At 41.8% G+C, this 17,180-nt stretch overlaps 1 protein-coding gene across 1 annotated transcript in view; it reads right to left on the reverse strand.

Moving 5' to 3' along the window:
• Positions 1 to 2,766, reverse strand: part of LOC110147947 (transmembrane protein 45A-like) — a 77,782-nt gene extending 75,016 nt beyond the window's left edge. The window contains exon 1 of the mRNA XM_070455004.1: positions 2,677 to 2,766. Coding sequence (XP_070311105.1) covers positions 2,677 to 2,695 — 19 coding nt within the window. The 5' untranslated portion in view covers positions 2,696 to 2,766. The remainder of the gene's footprint in view (positions 1 to 2,676) is intronic.
• Positions 2,767 to 17,180: the final 14,414 nt, after the last annotated feature.

Here is a 17,180-nt window from a genome sequence, read left to right on the forward strand (position 1 = left end):
AGCAGCCATCCTGACTGGCATATAATGGTACCTCATTGTGGTTTTGATTTGCATTTCTCTGATAATGAGTGATGTTGAGCATCTTTTCATGTATTTGTTAGCCATCTGTATGTCTTCTTTGGAGAAATGTCTGTTTAGTTCTTTGACCCATTTTTTGATTGGGTCATTTATTTTTCTGGAATTGAGCTGCAGGAGTTGCTTGTATATTTTTGAGATTAATCCTTTGTCTGTTTCTTCGTTTGCTATTATTTTCTCCCAATCTGAGGGCTGTCTTTTCACCTTGCTTATAGTTTCCTTTGTTGTGCAAAAGCTTTTAAGTTTCATTAGGTCCCATTTGTTTATTTTTGCTTTTATTTCCAATATTCTGGGAGGTGGGTCATAGAGGATCCTGCTGTGATTTATGTCGGAGAGTGTTTTGCCTATGTTCTCCTCTAGGAGTTTTATAGTTTCTAGTCTTACATTTAGATCTTTAATCCATTTTGAGTTTATTTTTGTGTAAGGTGTTAGAAACTGTTCTAGTTTCATTCTTTTACAAGTGGTTGACCAGTTTTCCCAGCACCACTTGTTAAAGAGATTATCTTTTTTCCATTGTATATCCTTGCCTCCTTTGTCGAAGATAAGGTGTCCATAGGTTCATGGATTTATCTCTGGGCTTTCTATTCTGTTCCATTGATCTATATTTCTGTCTTTGTGCCAGTACCATACTGTCTTGATGACTGTGGCTTTGTAGTATAGTCTGAAGTCAGGCAGGTTGATTCCTCCAGTTCCATTCTTCTTTCTCAAGATTGCTTTAATTACTACATCACGTGTCCACCACTCCTAGGTTTGTATCTTGAGACCAGCCTTCACTGCTTAGCTCTCGACTCCCATATCCAGCTCCCCACTCAGTATCTCCACTCAGATGTCTGACTTACACCTCAAATCCCAAACCATCCAAAACAGATCTCCTAACATCCCGGACGAGATCTGCTCCAGTTCTTCCCACTCAATGACACCTTCATCTTTCTGGTTACTCGCCCCCTCCCTAAAATGTAGAGTCATCTTTCACTCCTCTCTTTCTCTCACTACTCACATCTAACCCACTAGAAAATCCTGTCGGCTCTATCTCCAAAATATTCCCTGGGTTGTCTACTCTTCACCCCTTCCCTGTAACCACTTTTATGCAGGTCTGTGTTATTACAATGGTCGAAGTAGACTCTGCTTCCACCTCTGCCCTTCACTTTGTTCTCAACAGAGGAGCCGATGTTACTCTATTGAAGTGTAAGTTGCGCCCAAGATTTCAGAAGAACCTTCATAGCCCCAAGTGATTTAGCCCTTGTCACTTCCCCAGCCTTCCCTCCTCTTCCCCTCCATCAGCCACGCCAGCCTCCCTGTTTCTCCCTGCAAAACAGGCTTGGCTCCACCTTCCAGTCTTTGCACTTGCCGCTTCTCCTGCTTGAAATGCTCTTCCGCTTTTCTCCTCCTTAGCCTTTGCTCAAAAACTTTCTCAGGGAGGCCTTCCCTGATCACCCTATTGAAAAACTGCAGAGTGCCTCAAACCCCATCCCCCTTTCTTGCTTTACTTTCCCAGTAATAATTCCCCATCTAACACACTACAGACTTTGCTGAGTTATTTGGTTGATTGCACAATGGCTCACTGGAATAAATGCTTCAGGAATGCAGGATTTTTTTTTTCCTGCTTTTCCTCACTGCTTAATCTCTGGCTCTTAGAACTGTGCTTGGCATACACGGATTCAGTACACAAATGTTGGATTGATAAATGGATGAATGGATAGATGGATGAGTGGACAGATGGATGGATAAATAAATGGATGGATGGATGGCTGACGGGCTGGCTGGATGGATGATGGATAAATGGAAAGAGTTGCGAGCAGAACCTATGCTTTAGTTGCTACATCCTGAAAGATCTCAGAAGGGAAAAATGCTACAAACCAACTGAAGTAGAGTTCAACATTTGAGACACATTCCTTCCCACATTTACTCTGCCTATCTAACTGGGATGCTAGATTCTAACATAAAATGAAATGAGACGTCCATATAATCACTAAATTAGGCTAGTCTTAACTTTGTCTTAATCAGCCACAACCTACAATAAGTAGGCTGTGGAAACACCACTAACAGAGTTGAGACTGGCAGGACATGAGTCCAGTGCTAAGGAAGCGGAGCTAGAGAAAGAGTTGATAAACTAGAGGTAACCGTTGCTGAGTTTCTACCAGGAGACAGCTGCCACACTAGGCTCTTTGCTGGCATTATTTCATTAAATCCATACCACTCTGAAAGTTCAGGAAGATTAAGTTATTTGCCCAATGTCACACACACAGAAGAGTCAACCTAGGTCAATATGAATGAAAAGTTCTTGCTCTTTCACACTAAAGACTTCTCTAGAAATGGTGAACTACTTTTGACCGTTTCAAACCAGTTCTCCCTTCTAATCATTCATCATCCATGGTCTGAGTAATACCTTAGATTTGAGGCAGAAGAGTTAAGGAATAAGAAGTTAAAACAAAGCCTTCAAATCTCAGTTAATGCCAACAATTTGCCAACAGAATTTTTAAAAAATCAATAGACTGTAACCTGCCACATTTCAGTCAGTTTTTTATACACATACACACATCCAGGTGCACACCAAACCCAATGAGCAGGAAAACTCAATATTAAAATATACCACACTCTTACCTTTGCCCGCATTCCCCATAGCTCATGAGTACGGAGACGTGCTTCTTAGTAGCTGACAATCCTGGCAGATGCTGCTCTAATGCCCAAAAAAGACAAGCATCTTTCACCAGCATCAGCTTTGGAACAGCTCCAGAGAAATCCTTTTTCTTCCTCCCACGCACACATTTCTCTCTGGGCATGGCATACGTTGCCAGTGGCCTCCACCTCCACCCAACTTACAGACGCCTGGCCCATAACACCCTGTAATTAATGTCATCAGACGAGCCAGACTGAGTGTCACTCCACTACGCACGCTCTCTGCTTAGCAGAAGACACTGTCCTGCAATCAGGGAGCCATGCCCTGGCCACGGTCAGCAGGTCCTTCCCCAGGTCCTGAGAAGGACTGACAGCCTTTCATGCCCACTCTCACCAAGGCTACCTCCTGACTAATCATTTCTATGAAACTGCTCAGTCATCCAGCTTAGGTGGCCAGTGTGTAAGCACAGGAAAAGTGGAGGCTTCCACGCGGATAAGGCCCACTCATGACCCTGCTTCTCTCTCCCGGGCCAGTCCACCAAGCCAGGCTACTCACACCCATTCCACCCAAGGGGAACAGACAAAAGCCGCAGAGTACCCCCCTCACCTGTGCACAGCCTGTGAAGATTAAGAAAACTCAGGAAAGAATATTCACAATCATTGCTGCTGGTTTCGGTATTTGGACCCAGTAACAAATAAGAATATTTCTTAGTTCTTGCTTAAAAAATAAGACACACCAAACTGTGTGTAAAATGCACCCATGAAATTGAGGTTGTTCTAGATAAATACCATAAAACAAAGTAAACCAAGGAGATGTAGAAAATTCATCTTTTCAAATGATGTTGCCAAGACCTAAATCATTCTATTAACTAGAGTTCCTGAATCAGTATGGAAATAGTTCTAAAAGGGGAAAAGAGACCTCCGAAAACTTCCTCTTAATGGTTAAATATGCTATCAGTTAAGATCAAGGGAAGGAAAAAGTGAACGTAGTGACAGATTTTCTCTTCTCAGGCTTCAAAATCACTGTGGATGATGGCTGCAACCATGAAATTAGAAGATGCTTGCTCCTTGGAAGAAAAGCTATGGCAAACAGACAGCATATTAAAAAGCAAAGACATTACTTGGCTGATAAAGATCTGTATAGTCAAATCTATGGTATTTCCAGTAGTCACGTACAGATGTGAGAGTTGGACTGTAAAGAAAGCTGAGTGCTGAAGAATTGATGCTTTTGAACTGTGGTCCTGGAGAAGACTCTTGAGAGTCCCTTGGACAGCAAGGAGATCAAACCAGTTAATTCTAAAGGAGATCAACCCTGAATACTCATTGGGAGGACTGATGCTGAAGTTCAAGCTCCAATACTTTGCCCACCTGATGCAAAAAGCCAACTCACTGGAAAAGATTCCGATGCTGGGGAAGACTGAGGACAAGAAGAGAAGAGGGCAGTAGAGGATGAGATGGTTGGATGGCATCACAGACTCAATGGACACGAACTTAGGAAAACTATGGGAAATAGTGAGGGACAGGGAGGCCTGGTGTGCTATTGTCCACGGGGTCACAAAGAGTCAGACACAACTTAATGACTGAACAGCTACAACAGAGATCAAGGAATGGGTAGCAGTTTCATTAGGTGTGTATCTGGATACATAAACTTGGAGGAAGGTGACAACAGAGGTTCTTGATTTTTTTTTCTCACTCTTGTTACACTTCATGACCTTGGATGCATAGAAGCAGAACCAGCTTCAAGATTTGTATGTCCAAGAGCAAAAATGAAAATGTGGGTCCCTTGTTTATAAACTGTTGGGATGTCGACAACAGTAACCACAGAGCATTAAAATAAGACTGAGGCTCTCCCATCTAAAACTGGACACGGTACAACTATACAAGTTGCACAAACATGAAGCTGGCCCTGAAGATAAAGGATTTCTCTTCTGGTTGTTGAACAACCTGCATGGAAACTACAGTGGTAATAATGCTCCTGGGCAGCATCCATCCTGGGTAGAGTGCCTGAAAGCTCAGTGTCCCTGTGAAGCGTCACTCCACGCTGGTATCACTTGGAGAGAATAGTAGTTCCTGCCATCTGACAAAATCCTGGACTGGACTCACAAACATGGCTGTTCCACTGGAGATTCAAAAGCTTTCTGCCCCCTGAGACTAAGCAGACGTTTCTCCAAAGAAGACATACAGATGGCCAAGGGGCGCAGGAAAGCATGTGTGGCATCACTAATTATTAGAGAAATACCAATCAAAAACACAGTGAAGTACCACCTCATACTGATCAGAATGTCCATCATTAAAAAAATAATAAAGGCTGGAGAGGATGTGGCAAAAAAGGGAACTCTCCTACATTGTTGATGGGAATTTAAATCGGTGCAGCCACTAAGAATGGTATGGCGGTTCCTTGAAAAATTAAAACAGAATTACCACAAGATCCTGCAATCCCAGTCCTGGGCATTATACAGAGAAAACGATCATTTGAACAGATACATGCCTCCTAGTGTTCACAGCAGCATTATTTACAATAGCTCAGACATGCAAACAACCGAAATGTCCCTCAACAAATGAGTGGGTAAAGAAGATACGGTGTATATACTCTATGGAATACTACTTAGCCATAAAAAATGAAATAATGCCATTTGCAGCAACGTGGGTAGACCTAGAGATTATCATACTAAAGGAAATAAGGCCGCTGGCGGAGGGTGGGCCGAGCGGGGAGGTCCCTTGGGCTGAGTCACGCGGGGGTTTTAGCCAAATTGGGCGAGGGCACAAAATAACCACTTACCCTTACTCACCGAGGAAGAGCAGGAGAAAGGGCATGGTGCAGTCCTGAGGTAGCTGAGAAGGTACTTCAAGGCCTTTTGCAAAGACTTCTTTGTGGCGGTACCTGCGGCAGTGACTTTCTTGGATCAAGTTGCCTGCATGGCAAGAGTGGAAGGAGTATGGCTGCAGCCTTCTTTGAATCGTGGGGGGAGCCAGTCGTCTGATGTGGTGCTTTTGAACCATTGGAAAGTGAGGAATTTTGAAGTACAACGTGGTGACATTGTGTCATCAGTATGTAGCCTGCCAGGCTCCTCTGTTCATGGAATTCTCTAGGCAAGAATACTGGAGTGGGTTGTCATTTCCTTCTCCATGGGATCTTCCCAACCCAAGTACTGAACCCGCTTCTCTTAGGTCTCCTGCATTGACAGAATTCTGCCTATAAGAATGCTTTATTGATAACATTTAAGCATAAAAATCATAGAAAAAGCAAGAGAGTTCCAGCAAAACAACTGCATCTGCTTTTTTGACTATGCCAAAGCCTTTATTGACTACATCAAATCCTTTGATTGTGTGGATCATAACAAACTGTGGAAAATTCTTAGAGTGATGGGAATACCAGACCACCTTACCTGCCTCCTGAAAAATCTGTATGCAGATCAAGAAGCAACAGTTACATCTGGACATGGAACAATAGACTGGTTCCAAATCAGGAAAGGCATACGTCAAGGCTATATATTGTCACTCTGCTTATTTAACTTATATGCAGAATACATCATTCAAAATGTTAGGCTGGATGAAGCACAAACTGGAATCAAGATTGCCGGGAGAAATATCAGTAACCTGATATGCAGATGACACCACCCTTATGGCAGAAAGCAAAGAACTAAAGAGCCTCTTGATGAAAGTGAAAGAGGAGAGTGAAAAAGTTGACTTAAAACTCAACATTCAGAAAACTAAGATCATGGCATCTGGTCACATCACTTCATGGCAAATAGATGGGGAAACAATGGAAACAGTGACAGACTTTATTTTTGAGAGCTCCAAAATCACTGCAGATGGTGACTGCAGCCATAAAATTAAAAGATGCTTCCTCCTTGGAAGAAAAGCTGTGACCAACCTAGACAGCATATTAAAAAGCAGAGACATTACTTTTCCAACCAAGATCTGTCTAGTCAAATCTATGGTTTTTTCAGTAGTTGTATATGAATGTGAGAGTTGAACTATAAAAACAGCTTAGCACCAAAGAATTGATGCCTTTGAACTGTGGTGTTGGAGAAGACTCTTGAGAGTCCCTGCAAGGGACTGCAAGGAGATCCAACCATCAATCCTAAAGGAGATCAGTCCTGGGTGTTCATTGGAAGGACTGATGCTGAAGCTGAAGTTCCAATACTGTGGCCACCTGATGCAAAGAACTGACTCATTTGAAGAGACCAATGCTGGGAAAGATTGAAGGCGGGAGGAGAAGGGGACGACAGAGGATGAGATGGTTGGATGGCATCACCGACTCGATGGACGTGAGTTTGAGCAAGCTCCGGGAGACGGTGATGGACAGGGGAGCCTGGTGTGCTGGAGTCAATGGGGTCACAAAGAGTCGGACATGACTGAGTGACTGAACTGAACTGAAACATAAAGAGATATAAGATGACAAGCATGCATAGTCATGATCAGATGTGTGTTATGTGCTTGAAGTATTAAAAGTGATGTATTCCTGACTTAAGGAGAGTTACGAGAACAGTCTTACTGAAGGTCTCTACCCAGTTTTTGTCTCTTTAGATATTGACTTCATAGACACATATATGCCTGGAATTCCTTTCTACCACTGTCCTTCGGGACTGCCAAAGGAATTGTTGGTAGATAACAGTTTTGTTCAGAACAGGTTTCTATGATGTGTGTTTTCTCTTGGGTGCTTAAAAAAAAGAAAGAAAGAAATTGGCTCTTAAGGTAAGCCTAAAAGAAAAATAAATAAACAAATAAATGAAATAAATCAGAAAGAGAGGGACAAGTACCACTATGATATTACTTATATGTACAATCCAAAATATGACACAAATGAACTTATTTACAAAACTGAAACAGTCTCAGAGAAATAAAAAACAAAGTTAGATACCAAAGCAAAAGGGAAGGGAGGGTTAAATTAGGAATTTGGGATTAATGGATACAAAGTGCTATATATAAAATAAATAAACAACAAGATCCTACTGTATAGTTGTGTGTATATACATATATATAAAAAACTGAATCACTTTGCTGTACACTACAGATCAACACAAAATTGTAAATCAACTACACTTCAAATTTAAAAGAAAAAAAGCTTTCTTCATTGCCAGGAGAAATATCAACAACCTCAGATATGCAGATGATACCACTCTAAAGACAGAAAGTGAAGAACTAAAGAACTTCTTGATGAGGGTGAAAGTGGAGAGTGAAAAAGCTGGCTTACAATTCAACATTAAAAAAATTAAGAGCATGGCATCCAGTCCCGTCACCTCATGGCAAATAGAAGGGGGAAAGTGGAAGCAGTGGCAGATTTTATATTCCTGGGTTCCAAAATCATTGTGGATGGTAACCACAGCCATGAAATTAAAAGACACTTGCTCTTTGGAAGGAAACCTATGACAAACCTAGACAGTGTATAAAAAGAAAAAAAAGAGGAAACATCATTTTGCCAACAAAGATTTGTATAGACAAAGCTATGGTTTTTCCAGTAGTCATGTATGGATGTGAGAGCTGGACCACTAAAGAAAGCTGAGTGCTGAAGAACTGATACTTTCAAATTGTGGTGCTGGAGAAGACTCTTGAGAGTCCTTTGGACAGCAAGGAGATCAAACCAGTCAATCCTAAAGGAAATGAACCCTGAATAGTCATTTAAAGGACTGATGATGAAGCTGAAGGTGGCCACCTGATGTGAAGAGCTGACTCATTGGAAAAGACCTTGATGTGGGGAAAGATTGAAGGCAAGAGGAGAAGGGGACGACAGAGGATGATATTTTTAGGTGGCATCACTGACTCAATGAACTTACGTTTGAGCAAACTCAGGGAGATCATGAAGGACAGAGAAGCCCGGCATGCTGCAGTTCATGGAGTTGCAAAGAGTTGGACACAACTTACCAACTGAAGAAGTAATATTCCTGTTGTACTTAGGTTTACTAGAGGTCAAATAAGACCTTATTCTGTTACAAATTTGTCAACAAGAAAAGTAACAAACTTCAAGAAAACTACGATTTGTCCTTTCAATAAAGGGAAGTATGAAGAATAAATAAAAATACAGAAATGAGCAAAAAATTCTGTTTTCAAGATCCACTTTTCACAAAACTTTCTGTAGCATTCACTTAATTTATTCTAGCACAATTTAAACTTTTTAAGTTGTAGAAAATCTGGAGAGCTCCTAAAACACATATCTAAACATTCACCCAAAACTCCTAACTCATTTTCACTTTTTTCCCTCAAAAATTTCTTCACATCAAGTTACTTTCCTTGCTGACAAATTTGCAACAGATGTAAAATCTTATTTAGGTTATATTAAATGTAATGAAAGCATTTTCCTTAATATTATATTTAATGTTGATGACTCAAGACATGTCTATATTAATTAGATCAACAAACATAAACATCAATTCAGTTCAGTTGCTCACTCAATCTGACTCTTTGCAACCCCATGGACGGCAGCATACCAGGCTTTCCTGTCCTTCACCATCTCCCAGAGCTTGAAACTCATGTCCATCAAGTCAGTGATGCCATCCAATCATCTCATCCTCTGTCGTCCCCTTCTCCTCCTGCCTTCAATCTTTCCCAGCATCACCGTCTTTTCCAATGAGTCAGTTCCTCACATCAGGTGGCCAAAGTATTGGAGCTTCAGCTTCAGCATCAGTCCTTCCAATGAATATTCAGGGTTCATTTCCTTTAAGATTGACTGGTTTGATCTCCTTGCAGTCCACAGGACTGTCAAGAGTCTTCTCCAGCACCACAATTTGAAAGCATAAATTCTTTGGTGCTAAGCCTTCTTTCGTGGTCCAATTCTCACATCTGTACAGGACTACTGGAAAAACCATAGCTTACGAGGTACTAATTTAATACTGACAATTTCACAGTTCACATGAACCTGAAATTCAATTAACTTAATTTCATTTGAACTTAGAATTGTTTGGTTTGTAAGCGTTAACTTTTATTTAGGCCAATAATAATTGCCGGTTGCTTAGAAACATCTGGAGAAACCTGGAGAATCCCATGGACAGAAACCCGAATAAAAAAACAAAAAACTGGCTTAAGGAGCTTCATTTGTGGTCTTTGCTTCAGCTCAGTGGGTCTTACAGATACTAATAATAACATTAGAATAATTAAAAGTTAACAGAAAAAGTCTGTAAGGAAAGTCTAGGTATTATTTCCAACAAGGAAAATTTTCCAAGGAATTTTCTCAATGAATAAAAAAATCTTCAGATAGTTATTTAAAACGGGAAAATTAAAATGGACATTTATGTGATTAAAACAAGATTTGATATTGGTACTCTACATAAGAAATTAAATGAGCCAGAAGGGACACCCTGTGCTGTGCTGTGCTGAGTCACTCAGTCGTGGCCAATTCTTTGCCCACCAGACTCCTCTGTCTGTGGGGATTCTCCAGGTAAGGATACTGAAGTGGGTTGCTATGCCCTTCTCCAGGGGATCTTCCCAACCCAGGTCTTCCACATTGCAGGTGGATTCTTTACCATCTAAGCCTCTAGGGAAGCCCTAAGAAAGTGGAGGAGGACACAATCTAAATTTGGAGCGTTTACTCTCAAAAATAGTATGGCAAAAGCCACAATTTCAAAAAATGCAAATGAGCAAAATACACAAATACAGAACAACCCAAGAAGATCAGATAGAACATTTACATCTCAAAGATATAGAGAAATGCAACTGTTTGCCTAGAACTCCTCTGTTTGAAGTCTGAAAAGACATTTTTGCTAAGCTAGCTCATAGATGTAACTTAACTACATATGCAATGAAAGAGCCCCTCAATTTTTAGAGTGAGATTTCTTTTAATTTCCAATTAAGTGAATACTTATAGGTTTTGTACATATATTAACCCAGCCTGGGTGTTGGCAATCTGTTGTTCCTTTTTCTTTTATTTTGAAACCTTTATTTCCCATTTTGAAGTCAATGTTTCAAGATAAAATTGCTAGTGACAATTATGTGATGGGCCAGTGTGTGCTGCTTCGGAGCTTAACTTCTATGGTTTTGCTCCAGGGTTGTTTTAGCCCCCTCCTCTGTGTCTTAGGTCTCCCAATGGAGTGTAAGACTTCCCCAGGTGCTCAGATCATGGAATGGCCAAATATTGTGCATGTCCATGGTTGAGCGCTTTGTTAATTACATGAGTGGGTCTCCCTTTAGGGACGGCCTCACAGCGTGAGGTCTTGCCTCTACCTTAAATTTCCTTAAAGTTTCTCAGTTGCCTGAGGAAGCTGTTGCTGGTGAGGAGGTAAGAGTCCCTTCTTCAGAGCTCAAAACCACTGATAAGATTTCTGTTTTATTTTGACACACTCTACTAAGGCAACCAATTCAAGAAAACACCACGGGCCAGTTTGCTCCCTAATAACTTCGCCCCACCTTGGTCAGTGTTTAACTAAGCAAAGTCTTCCCAGTCTCTAAATTGAGGCTAACAACCACTCAGTGTCCAAACTGAGACTTCGCGGTGCCTTGCACACTGAGGCTCGCCTACTCAAGGAAAATCTTCCCAGTGCCTTTCTACACTGAGGGTGCCCACCCAGTACCTAAACTGAGCAAAATCTTCCTAGTCCTACAACTCAGGATAACCTGCTCAGTGACAACTGAACCCAGGTACCTCTTCTTGAAACCAAGTTTCAAAGATAACCTCTTTGCCCACCAAGTAAATCTTAGGATCATCGACCAAAACAGGAGACCTGAGGACCAGGAGAGACTCTCTCAAATCCGTCTGGACTCCCTGAGCAGGCAGATAGGCATGAAGGGCCTCTGCTAATACCAAGGCTCCAGATTTTCCCACAGCTCAGGTGGAGGGGAGAAATCTACTCTAGTCCCTTCATGGTCACCATAACTTGAAAAACAGTCACAACCTAAAAGTTGAGAGTTGTTTTATTTGGTGGGAGTTTTTAGGACCTCAAGCCTAGGAGACAGCATCTCAAGTGACCCTGAAAGAACTGTTCTCAGGAGGCAGGGGGAGGAGTCAGGCTATATAAAAGTTTTCAACAAAGGGCAGGTAAAAGAACGTTTGTGAATTAAAGAAAATCAGATATCTCAGGTTAAGGAATTGAGCACTCTTCTATATATGAGAAGATGCAAGAGTTGGGGCTCACTGAAAGCATTCCTTTCATGTGCATCTCAGCTATCTAGGGTCAGTATGTTGTGTTTTTCACATTCTGAGTTCCTCAGGGTTCACCATAGGGAGTGGCTGCAGTCTGATGGCTGCTGATCACAGGGATTCTTCTCCTTCCTGAGTATCCTGGAGGGCTGGAATCACTGAAGACTGAGACATCTTTGCTTATTGACTTGGCAGGAAATATTCCATTTCTCAATAGAGATGACCACAAAACTAAACTAAATTAAAATGTTAGCAAAGAAAAGGAAATGAGGTCTATGCATTTTGTGGCAGCAGGCAGTATTTTTCTCTCCCTAATGAAGAGAAGGCTCATGAGAACAGCAAAAAAGAGACAGGGTAGAGATCACAGCGGGAAAAATAGGATACCTAGCACATACCCAAAACTTACTCAGCTTGGTCTTACTCAACACTATTTGTTCCACTCTGCCAGTTTCAAATCCCACAGCAGCTAGGCTTTTTGTTGTTTGGATCCCAAGAAAGTTAAACTGTGTGTTGGATAGGATCTGGCCCCATCTTGCATTTGAGGGGAAAAGTTTTAAACTTGGATTTCTCATTGCTTCTCTGGGAGAATGAAAGTAATAAGTTACAGTACACGTGCTTCTCTCTTGTGGAGCCCAGGCTCCGGGGGGCATGGGTTCAGTACTAGTGGCGCATGGGCTTCGCTGACCCTCAGCGTGTGGAATCTTCCCAGGTCAGGGATCAAACCCGTGTCCGCTGCTTTGTCAGGTGGATTCTTAACCACTGGACCACCAGGGAATTCCTGTACTCTCATATTCTTAAAGCTTAGCATTGCTTTTAGGGAGCCCAGCACTAAGGCAGTATCTCCTACCATCAGCCCCAGCCTACAGTGGATGGCCACCACTTCTCCAAGACCCACTCCCTTACTAGTGCATTTCTTATTATCTTAATGAATAGAGTATCCTCTGCCTCCTCTTGGATAACATGATAATGCATGTGTTCTCTGGTCTATAAAATAAGACCACTTAATAAATCCACTTTAATATTCTCAAGTTTGGGGGCCCTCTGGTGCCTTCTGCAGCGCTCTGCCAAGGCAGTTCTATTTTGTTACCTTTATCATGCCCAGGCTTTGAAGAGTCATGCCTAGTGGCTTCTAAGACAGGCTCCAGGTATCCTTGCCAGGTCATTAAATTCTGAGTCACCGAAGTTCCCATGTCAATAAACTTTCCTTATCAGACCCATACCCATGTACTCCAAAGTTCACACATATTCTTCTGGTTCCTGTTGGTTAATATTAGCTGGGTCCCCCAATTTTGGGGGGAGGCAAGGTATTTCATCTTGGTGACAGAAGTGTACTTCTCTCCTAGGCTGTTGGTGTACGGCCAGTGAGGAATAGTGGTGCAAATCCTGAGAAGGCTGATCGTTCTGTGAAGCAGCCACCTCGGGGAGTCTTTCATGGTTTCAGGGGAAGAGAGGCGATTTTACTCTAACAAAGAAAAGGCAACTGTTTCTGGCAACTCTAAGGGTTTAGAAAAAGAAATCGGGGAGGCCCAATTCTGGGACCTATCCACTCAAATACCTTCACTGCAGGTCTGAGGCCCACTTCTTGGTCAAGGCTCTGACTTCACACATCAGGGCTACTTTGCAGCTGTGCAGTTTTCAATCAGATTTTGGGTTTGATTTTTATCAGCATCTTTTGATCCTTGCAAGTGATGGAGGTCTCTATAAATACTGCTGTTGAGGCCCACGGTTTTCATAGCTTGGACTGAATTTCTAGTTGTCTGAAATGAGCCTGTCATTCTCTTCAAGGTTTTTGAGGCAATTAACATACGCCATCTCTTCTCCTAATACTGTTCAAGAGCTGGCCCCATTGCATATTCCGTTTCCTTTTCCACTTATACCTCATCCTGTTGCATGGAAGAGGAGACCCTAAGTAATGTGATGTGAGAACATGCCAGAGATCCTGCTCCTTTTCCACAGCAATGGAACCCTTGCTGACATCTCACCAGTAAGTGATCTGATTCTAGAGTTTCATCCCAACTATTGGCTTTTCACTAATGTTTCCAGGAACATGTCTTACTTTATGTCTTTCTCCACAGTCAAAGGATTTAGTATAGTTAATGAAACAGAAGTAGATGTTTTTCTGGAACACCCTTGCTTTCTCCGTGATCCAATGAATGTTGGCAATTTGATCTTTGGTTCCTCTGCCTTTTCTAAACTCAGCTTGTACATCTGAAAGTTCTTAGTTCACATACTGCTGAAGCCTAGCTTGAAGGATTTTGAGCATTACTTTGCTAGCATGTGAAATGAGCACAACTGTATGGTATAGTTGGAACATCCTTTGGAATTGCCTTTCTTTGGGATTGGAATGAAAACCGACCTTTTCCAGACCTGTGGCCACTGCTGAGTTTTCCAAATTTGTTGACATATTGAGTGCGGAACTTTAAGAGCATCATCTTTTAGGATTTGAGATAACTCAGCTGGAATTCTGTCACTTCCACTAGCTTTGTTTGAAGTAATGCTTCCTAAGGCCCACTGGACTGCACACTCCAAGATGTTTGGTTCTAGGTGAGTGACCACACCATCGTGGTTGTGTGGATCATTATGACCTTTTTTCATATATATAGTTCTGTGTATTCTTGCCATCTCTTCTTAATCTCTTCTGCTTCTGCTGGCTCCTTACTGCTTCTGTCCTTTATCATGCACATCCTTGCATGAACTATTCCCTTAATAGCTCCAATTTTCTTGAAGAAATCTCTAGTTTTTCCCATTCTACTGTTTTCCTCTATTGTTTTGCAATGTTCATTTAAGAAGGCCTTCTTATTGCTCCTTGCTGTTCTCTGTAAGAGTGCATTTAGTTGGGTATCTCTCTCTCTTTCTCCCTTGCCTTTTACTTCTCTTTCCTCAGCTGTTTATAAGGCCTCAGACAACCATTGTGGGTTCTTGCATTTCCTTTTCTTTGGGATGGTTTTTGTCACTGCCTCCTGTACAATGTTATGAACCTCCATCTATAGTTCTTCTGGCACTCCGTCTACCAGATCTAACCCCCTGAATCTATTCATCACATTCACTGGATAATCATAAGGGATTTGATTTAGTCATACCTGAATGGCCCAGTGGATTTCCCTACTTTCTTCAATTTAAGTCTGAATTTTGCAATAAGGTGTTCATGATCTGAGCCACAGCCAGCTCCAGGTCCTGTTTTTTGCTGACTGTATAGTGCTTCTCCATCTTTGACTGAAAAGAACATAATCAATCTGATTTCAGTATTGACTGACTGGTGACGTCCACATGTAGAGTTGTCTCTTGTGTTGTTGGAAGATTGTGTTTGCTATGATCGATGTGTTCTCTTTGCAAAACTCTGTTAACCTTTGCCCTGCATCATTCTGTACTCCAAGGTCAAACTTGCCTGTTATTCCAGCTATCTTTTGACTTCCTACTTTTGCATTCCAATCCCCTATGATGAAAAGGACATCTTTTTTGGTGTTAGTTCTAGAAGGTGTTGTAGGTCTTCATAAAATTGATCAACTTTGGTTTCTTCAGCATCAGTGGTTGGGGCATAGACTTGGATCACTGTGATGTTGAAGGTTTTGTCTTGAAAATGAACTGAGATCACTCTGTCGTTTTTTGAGGTTGCACCCAAGTACTGTATTTTGGACTCTTATTGACTATGAGGGCTACTCCATTTCTCCTAAGGGATTCTTGTCCACAATAGTAGATATAATGGTTATCTGAATTAAATTTGCCCATTCCCATCCATTTTATTTCATTGATTCCTAAGATATTGATGTTCACGCTTGCCATCTCCTGCTTGAGCAAATCCAATTTACCTTCATTCATGACCTAGCATTCCAGGTTCCTATACGATATTATTCTTTACAGTATCAGACTTTAGTTTTACTACCAGACACTTCCACAACTGCACATCACTTCTACTTTGGCCCAGCCGCTTCATTCTTTCTGAAGCTATTAGTAATTGCCCTCCACTTTTCCCCAGTAGCGTACTGGACACTTTTTGACCTGGCTGGCTCATCTTCCAGTGTCACACCTTTTTGCCTTTTCATGCTGTTCATGGGATTCTCTAGGCAAGAATACTGGAGTGGTTTGCCATTCCCTCCTCCAGTGGACCACATTGTATCAGAATTCTTCACTTTGATCTGTCTATATTGGGTGGCCCTGCCTGGCAAGGCTCATAGCTTCATTGAGTTACAGAAGCCCCATCCCCACAAAAAGGCTGTGATCCATGAAAGGATCCAATACATATGTGTATGTGCAATGGAATATTACTCAGCCATAAAAATTAAATATTGCTATTTGTAGCAATGTGGATGGATTCAGAGAATATTATGTTTAGTGAAATGTCAGAGAAAGATAAATATTATGTGATATCACTTATATGTAGAACAAAAAATAATACAAATACAAATACAAAAATTAGGGGTATAGGATTAACAGATACAAACTATTATACATCAAACAGGCTTCCCAGGTGGCGCTAGTGGTAAAGAACCCACCTGACAATGCATAGGAGGCCCAGATTCATTTCCTGAGTCAGGAAGATCCCCAAAGAGGGGCATGGCAACCCACTCCAGTGTTCTTGCCTAGAGAATCCCATGGGCAGAAAAGCCTGATGGGCTACAGTCCATGGGGTCACAAAGAGTCAGACACGACTGAAGTGACTTAGCACTCATGCATACAACAAATAGAAAAGCAACAAGGATTTACGGTATAGCACCAGGAACTATATTCAATGTCTTGTAATAGGGAAAAGAATCTGAATAAAATACTTGTCACTATGCTGTATACTTGAAACACAATGAAGTGAAGTGACATGAAGTCGCTCAGTCGTGTCTGACTCTTTGCGACCCCGTGGACTGTAGCTGACCAGGCTCCTCGGTCCATGGGATTTTCCAGGCATGAATACTGGAGTGGGTTGTTGTTTCCTTCTCCAGGGGATCTTCCGACCCAGGGATCGAACCCGGGTCTCCCGCATTGCAGGCAGACGCTTTACCATCTGAGCTACCAGGGAAGCCCCGAACACACAGTACCATGTATCAACTATACATAAAAGAAAAGAAGTTAGAAAGATAAAAAAAAATAAAGGAAGGGAAGAAGGGAGGAAGACGGAAGGGAGGGAGGGCCAGAGGCATGCAGGAAGCCTGGGAGGTACCTGGCAGACACATTGCAGAGGGAGCTGTTGCCTCACGTAGGAATTTGGATGAGACAGTCTTGAGTCAGATGACCCCTCCCTGCCCCAGTTTTATTCAGATATAAATGACATACATCACTGTCTGAGTTTCAGGTACACAGCATAAAGTTTGACTTACATATTTTGTGAAATGATTACCCAATAAGTTTAGTTAACATGCATCCCCTCATATAGATACAATAAAAAGAAATGGGGGGGAAAAAGGCAAAACATTTCTCTTTGTGATGAGAGCTC

Source organism: Odocoileus virginianus, chromosome 25 (genome assembly GCF_023699985.2).
Source record: "Odocoileus virginianus isolate 20LAN1187 ecotype Illinois chromosome 25, Ovbor_1.2, whole genome shotgun sequence".
In the NCBI taxonomy this organism is placed as follows: Eukaryota; Metazoa; Chordata; class Mammalia; order Artiodactyla; family Cervidae; genus Odocoileus; species Odocoileus virginianus.